General features: G+C 35.4%; 2 protein-coding genes across 2 annotated transcripts; both read right to left on the reverse strand.

Moving 5' to 3' along the window:
* Positions 1-1650: 1650 nt before the first annotated feature.
* Positions 1651-2028, reverse strand: LOC131660327 (uncharacterized mitochondrial protein AtMg00240-like). The gene has a single exon (XM_058929550.1). The coding sequence runs from the start codon at positions 2026-2028 to the stop codon at positions 1651-1653; it is 378 nt and encodes a 125-aa protein (XP_058785533.1).
* A 3017-nt stretch (positions 2029-5045) lies between these two features.
* On the reverse strand, positions 5046-5828 carry LOC131660341 (uncharacterized). Its single transcript, XM_058929573.1, has one exon. It carries the CDS (start codon positions 5826-5828, stop codon positions 5046-5048), a length of 783 nt encoding a protein of 260 aa, XP_058785556.1.
* Positions 5829-7282: the final 1454 nt, after the last annotated feature.

The raw sequence follows: 7282 nt of genomic DNA on the forward strand, positions 1-7282 counted from the left end.
TTTGGAATTTATATTTGTATTATTTCTAAAAAAAAGAGAAAATGGGTGATGCACTGACAGTGTAAAAAAGTTTTACACTGTCAACCAATCACAACCATGAATCAGAACAAGTCAGACTGTAATTTTAAAAAAACTTATATGACATGACAAAACGATTTGTTTCTATTGGATGACAGTGTAAAACTTTTTTACACTGTCACTGCACTACCTTTAACCTCAAAAAAAAATTCTTATAAATATATGTGTCTCATTTTAAAACTATTGTAAGTTCTATACCACAAAATATAATCACATTCAAAGAAAAAAAATTAGTTAGAGGTCCAATGTCTCTATCAACCAGAAAACTTCTCTTTCTATGTGTCTTGATGTTTATATCAATTCACAATGTTCTCGGAGATTATGTAGTTATTACTAACTCTTTGAAACACGGTCTAGACCTAACCATTCATTGTAAATCAAGAGACGATGATTTGGGGATTCATCTTCTTCATCGTGGTCAGAGCTCTAGTTGGAAATTCGGACGTAACATATTATTTAGAAACACATTATTTTACTGTTCCTTTCAATGGGAAGGTGACTTTCGTTGGTTTGATATATACAAACAAACAAGAGATCAAGATAGATGTGTTTCATGCTATTGGTTTATAAAAGAGTCAGGACCATGTCTGGTTCTCTCTCTAAACGTCAAGATTTGTTATACTTGGAATGAGTAGTTTTTATTGTAAAAGATTTTATATCATAATATTGTTGAAAGTTTCAGTTGTTCTGTTGTTGTACATGCACTTGTACTTTTGACGAATAGAAAGATTTGGTTGCTAGATGTCCCAAAAAAAAATTATTTACAAACTACACATTATAGGATTTCCGTTGAAATTTTGTTTAACAAAATTAAATATAGTTTGGTATTTTTATTAAATTGGTGAAGTTAAAGGGTGATTGTTGAAATTCTGGTTTCAGGACTGTTTGGGTATAATTATTGATATTCATGTTGTTTTGTTACCTCTTAAGGCGTGGTTAGGATTAAAGTTAATTGCATTATTTTTATGATTATTGTAACCTCGCGACTTTTAGTGTTAGATAGGAAGAATAGGAATAGGTGCTCACAAGGTGTTAAATGATTTGAATGTTCTAGGATTATGTTAATGATGATAATATATAAATGTTATCTTGAGTGGATTTCCAATTTAAATCTCTTCGTAATAAAAACACTAAGATAGCCAGCCCCTTTACTTGTTTCAACTCATCTTTACCTTGAATATAGTGTTTTAAAAAACGATCTGCGACTGCGAAAACATCCGCAACAAAACGGTTTTGGAAAATGCCGAAATCGATACCGTTATCACCGTTTTCTATATTGAAGAACAAATTGTGGTTAGTTCACACCACGACGATCGTAATACATCTGTACCGACCGTGTGAACATGTAACCTCATGAGTATGAAACTTCACATTTGCCATTGATGAATGAAAGAAAGCATAAGATGCATGCTATGAAGAAGAAGAAGAGTGCAAGTTTTGTATTATTCATCTCAAAGAGGATCTCAAAGAGGAGTGAAGGTTACAATGATTATTATATAGCTAGCTAGAGTGAAGTAACTAACTTGTCTAACTAACTAACAAACATTTAACCAACTAACTAACTCTACACAGTTAGTTAGTAATTGTACACGTGGGCTTTTCCTTTTCAGTTTCAGCATTCACAGCCCCCCTCAAGCTGGAAATGACTGCTTGTTTCTTCCTCTTCCAACTAATTAGAGAGTCACCAAGGAAGAAGCATATGCCAGAGGTAGAGCGACGAGTGTCAAGACAAGCTCCCCATTCTGAATCAGAGAAGTCAGTCAAACGTAAAGCAGAAGTGGATTTAAAAAGAAGTCCCTGACCAGGATTGCTTTTAAGGTATTTTAACACATGGATGGTAGCAAGCATGTGTTTTTTTGTGGGATTGGCAAGGAATTGGGAGAGTTTGCTTACAGCATATGCTATTTCTGGACGAGTGTGGGTGAGATACAACAAACGACCAAGAAGCATTCTATAAGTAGAAGGTTCAGAAATGGGATTGCCAAAGGTCTGATGAAGCTATAGGTGAGGTTGCATGGGTGTGGCACAAGGTTTTGCACCAAGAAGACCAGCATCCGAAATGAGATCAAGGGCATATTTCCTTTAACTAATGAAAATGCCTTGTGTGCTGCGAGCAACTTCAAACCCTAGAAAGTATTTGAGTGCTCCTAAGTCTTTGATGCTAAATTTTTCATCAAGCAATGATTTGGTGTGTGTGATTTCATCAGGATCAGTACCTCCTATGACCAAGTCGTCAACATATACTAAGATCACAGTGAAACCTTGAGATGATTGCTTAGTGAAGAGAGAATAGTCTGCCTTGGACTGTAAGTAACCAGAATTGGTGAGTGTGTCAGACAGTTTAGTGTTCCATTGACGACTGGCTTGTTTCAAACCATATAGTGAACGTTGTTGCTTGCAAACAAGATTAGGCTGAGGTAAATCCAGACCTAGAGGAGCCTTCATGTACCTCTTCATGGAGATCTCCATGAAGGAAGGTTGTGTTAACATCAAGCTGGAACAATGGCCAATGGTTTATTGCTGCAATAGCTAGAAGTACTCGAATGGTGGTCATCTTCACTACAGGACTAAATGTATCTGTGTAATCAAGACCTTCAGTTTGTGTAAAACCCTTAGCAACCAATCGGGCTTTATATCTCTCAATAGTTCCATTGGCATGCAATTTCACTTTAAACACCCATTTGCAACCAATGGCCTTCTTATGTGGAGGCAAATGTACAAGATCCCATGTCTTGGTTTTAATCAAAGTAGCCAACTCAGCCTGAATAACCTTTTTCCAATTTGCATTGCAAATAGTATTCTCATAGGATTGAGGTTCATGGATAGAAGAAATATTCAAAATGAAATGCTTATGAGTAGGTGACAAGAAATCATAATTGAGAACATTAGCAATAGGATACTTACCAAGAGAAGAAGATGATGAGCCAGCTGAATTTAAAAGAGTGGATGCATCTGCCAAGAGTGTGAAATGATAGTCCTTAAGGTAAGAAGGTGGTTGTACATGTCTGGTTGATTTTCTAATAGGGTTTGTGTCAGGTTGAGTAATTGTGGTATGTAAGGGTGAACTGACATTAGGAGAAGATGAGTGAGTTTCAAGGGATGATGAATTGGGACTAGTTGAGGTAGGTTGAGGGCAGGGATCAAAAGTGGATTGAGGAGGATTGGAGGATTCAATCATGAATTGAGTGTCAAACAAGTCATCAAAGGTTGAACTCTGAGTTTGAGAGTTTGAGGATTAGAAGGAGAAGCTTGAGTATTGGTTTGAGGGTTGATTTTGTATGGAAAGACAGTTTAAAAAAAATATGACATCTCTAGAAAGAAATAATTCTTTGCATTGAAGATCAAACAGAAGACGTCCTTTCACTCTAGTTTTATAACCTAAATATATACATTTCCTGGACCTGGAGTCTAATTTCCTTCTATTGGCTTTCGAGGTGGTGGCATAGCACAATGAGCCAAAGACTTTAAGGTATGACATGTCAGGTAGGGTGTTGTGAAGGAATTGGTAAGGTGACTTGTGCTCTAAGAAAAGGGTTGGTAATCTATTGATAATGTGGACAGAATAGCTAAATGCATGTGCCCAAAAAACGTGTGGTAAGTGGGATTGAAACAAGAGAGCTCTAGTAGTACCAAGTATATGTTGGTGTTTCCTCTCAACAATTCCATTTTGTTGAGGGGTCCGTCCCTACACAAGATGTTTGGTGTGTGATGCCACATTTTTGATAAAAAGCATGGAGTTTAAATTCATGGCCATTATCAGATCTGATGCATTTTGTTTGGCAGTTGAATTGAGTTTTAACCAAAGCTACAAAGGATTGAATAATTGTTGTAGTTTCAGATTTTTGTTTCATTAGGAAGAGCCATGTGAATCTACTCTTATCATCTACAACAGTGAGGAAATACCTAAACCCCATCATAGAAGGGGTATCCAATGGTCCCCATATATCCATGTGGAGAAGATCAAAAATAGATTCAGACACATGGTCAATAAGAGAAAAGGGCAGTCTCTTTTGTTTGGCATAGAAGCACACATCACACGGTAAAGCAATTTTGACAGTTTTGATAAAAGGAAAGATTTTATTGAGTTCAAGAAGTTTGGCATGTGAAGTATGCCCAAGTCTAAGATGCCATGGGCTACAATTGGAAGAATCAGTATTTGGTTTGTTTACTAAGGAATTAATAACATGGCTGGGTGGATTGGGAAATAAGGAAATGGAAGGAGTCTTGAGCAGATACAATCCACCATGCAATTCAGTTGTGCCAATCATCTTCTTGGAGGACAAATCCTATATGACACAAGCAACATTAGTAAACATGAGATGACAGTTGAGACTTTTGGTTAATTTTGGAACTAAAATGAGATTGAATGAAAAATCAGGCATATACAAAACATTTGTAAGGTAAAAAGACTCAGTAAACTTAACAGTGCCTGCAAGGTTTGTTGTTACAAGGCTACAATTAGGGAGTTTTATGGTAATGGGCTTGATACGTTTTATGCATTGAAAAAATTTATGAGTGTAACACACATGGTCTGTTACACCCGTGTCAAGGATGAAAGTATCATGATGGAATGAACTAGGGAATGTACAAATGATACCTGAGTTGGGAATGTTATGAGAGGTAAGTTGATTAATGCTATGAGATTGTATTTGTGAAGCATCTTGAAGTAAGGCTAGTAAGGCTTTATGCTGCTCAGGAGTAAAAGCCAATCCAGGGGATGCTTGGACATTAGCTTCAGAATCATCCCCTGGCTGAACCTCTGACTTGTCTTATGAGGTAGTTTAATTGTTAACTGCACCAACTGCACCATCTATTTTTCAATTGGGGGGATAACCGTGCTTTTTGAAGCAAGTATCAATGGTGTGATTTGTCATGCCACAATGTGTACAGACATGATTTCCTTTACCTCTTCCACCAGCAATTCTACCACGTCTGAGATTACTTCTTCCTCGAGCATAGGAATTACCTCATGTCTGAGAATCACGACTGTTATTGGGAGCAGCCAATATTTTTGATTCATCAAGAGGAATATGAACTTGCCTTTCTTGCTGAACAAGTAAAGAATAGACTTTGCATATGTTTGGTAAAGGATCCATTAGCAAAATCTGAGATCTAATAGCAGCATATTGATCAGTCAATCCCTTTAAGAAACGAATATCTTGATCACTATCTCTATATGTGTGAATCTTAAGGAGAGCACAACAAGAGGGATCACATTCACAAGTAGGAATAGGGCGAAAATTATCTAATTCTTGCCATAAAATTTTCAGTTTAGTGTAGTAAGAAGAAATGGAAGAATCACCTTGCTTAAGGGTACAAATTTCTTCTTGTAAATCAGAAATGCGAAATACATCACCTTGGTAAAATCGTTCCTTCAACTCATTCCACATGTCAGCTGCATTATCCATCCATAGAATGCTTTGAGCTATTTCTTGTTCAGCATAATTCTTGATCCATGACATGATCATGGTGTTGCACCTATCCCAAGCAATTGAATTGAAGTCGAGATCTGCAGGGCGAGGCAAGACGCCATGGATGAAGTGCAGTTTGTTCTTGGACCGGAGATCCATAGTCATCGAGCGAGACCAAGAATAATAGTTGCTGCTTGAGAGAAGGGGAGTGACGAGAATTAACGCAGGATTCTCGTTTGGGTGCATGAAGTATGGATTGAGAGTATCAGTTTGATACCCTTTATGTTGGTTGCGAGCAGTGGATTCACCATGGACGCTTCCCTCGGTATTGGTTGACATGGTGAAAAGAATGGAACAAGATAAAGAACGATCACAGAGAAGTGAAGAAGATGATGATGGAGATGAAGAAACTTGCGTAAAACAGCGGAAGAAAAGGATCACAGGTCGATGGTACCATGTGAACATGCAATCTCATGAGTATGGAACTTCACATTTGCCATTGATGAATGAACTAAAGCATAAGATGCATGCTACGAAGAAGAAGACGATGAGTGCAAGTTTTGTATTATTCATCTCAAAGAGGAGTGAAGGTTACAATGATTATTATATAGCTAGCTAGAGTGAAGTAACTAACTTGTCTAACTAACTAACAAACATTTAACCAACTAACTAACTCTACACAGTTAGTTAGTAATTGTACACGTGGGTTTTTCCTCTTCAGTTTCAGCATTCACGACCGTGACGCGACCACGACCGTTTAAAACGTTAACCTTGCACTTACCGTTTAGTCGTTCATCTACAAAGTCTAAACACAAGGTGAGTTAACCATTTAAGTGAAGTTCTTACTACATCTATAAAGTCTCTTTGTAGCCAACTACGTCACTTCTAACTTATTACCACTCTCAAAACAAAATCGTAATATATCAGAGATGTCCAAACATCTCTAAGAGGCATCTCGACATGTAAGTAATCCTATACATTATAGAGTAATATCATGTTATCTTGGACGCCTATATAATCCACAAATTTTAACTGCAACGGTTTTCTACAATTGAGTCTAGTGTATAGAATTATCAACATCCTACTATTTTATGGTCCCGCACCAACATATAGTACACTCAACTAATTAATTTATCAATAAAAAAATCAATATTTTATAGGTTTAATTGTAATTTTAGTTTCCCTATTTTATCTTTTTTATTTTATTTTAATCCTTTTGCTTTAATTCTTTTATTTTAAATACTATTTAAGTATCCTTTTTAAGTTTTCTAAGTAATTTGTCTTCCTATTTTGCTTTTTTCTGCAAAATTAGTCTATATTTTTCTCTTTTTCGACAGAAAATTTAAAAGGAGAACCAAAATCATAGTTTTAAAAATGGAGGGACCAAAATTAAAATAAAGACAAAATAGGAGAACCAAAGGTACAATTAAACCTATTTTCTATTTATTGTAATTCATAATTACTTAACTGAATTAATTATTTTATTTATTATTAATATTTATATTATTTTCTATAATCTATGTTTGCCAAAGACTTGAGACAATTTTTCTTTAAAAAAAAAAAGTAAGATAAATAATAGTCGTGTATTTTATAAATTCTTATCTTAAAGGTTTTTTAAAATTTTGTCTCAATTTCATCTTAATATTTTATAGAGATTTTGAGACGTAATATAAAAAAAGTAAAATAAATAAAAATTTGTTTTATATTTAAAATCCATCTCAAAGTCTATATATAGAACAGAAATCCGTCTCAAATCTATCTCGGTATATTATACATATTTGAAACAGAATTCT

Source organism: Vicia villosa, linkage group LG1, assembly GCF_029867415.1.
Source record: "Vicia villosa cultivar HV-30 ecotype Madison, WI linkage group LG1, Vvil1.0, whole genome shotgun sequence".
Classification (NCBI taxonomy): domain Eukaryota; kingdom Viridiplantae; phylum Streptophyta; class Magnoliopsida; order Fabales; family Fabaceae; genus Vicia; species Vicia villosa.

What these genes read in the sequence shown, in the direction of transcription:
- LOC131660327 (XM_058929550.1), bottom strand. Translation starts at nt 2,028, where the DNA reads ATGCTTCTTGGTCGTTTGTTGTATCTCACCCACACTCGTCCAGAAATA.
- LOC131660341 (XM_058929573.1), bottom strand. Translation starts at nt 5,828, where the DNA reads ATGTCAACCAATACCGAGGGAAGCGTCCATGGTGAATCCACTGCTCGC.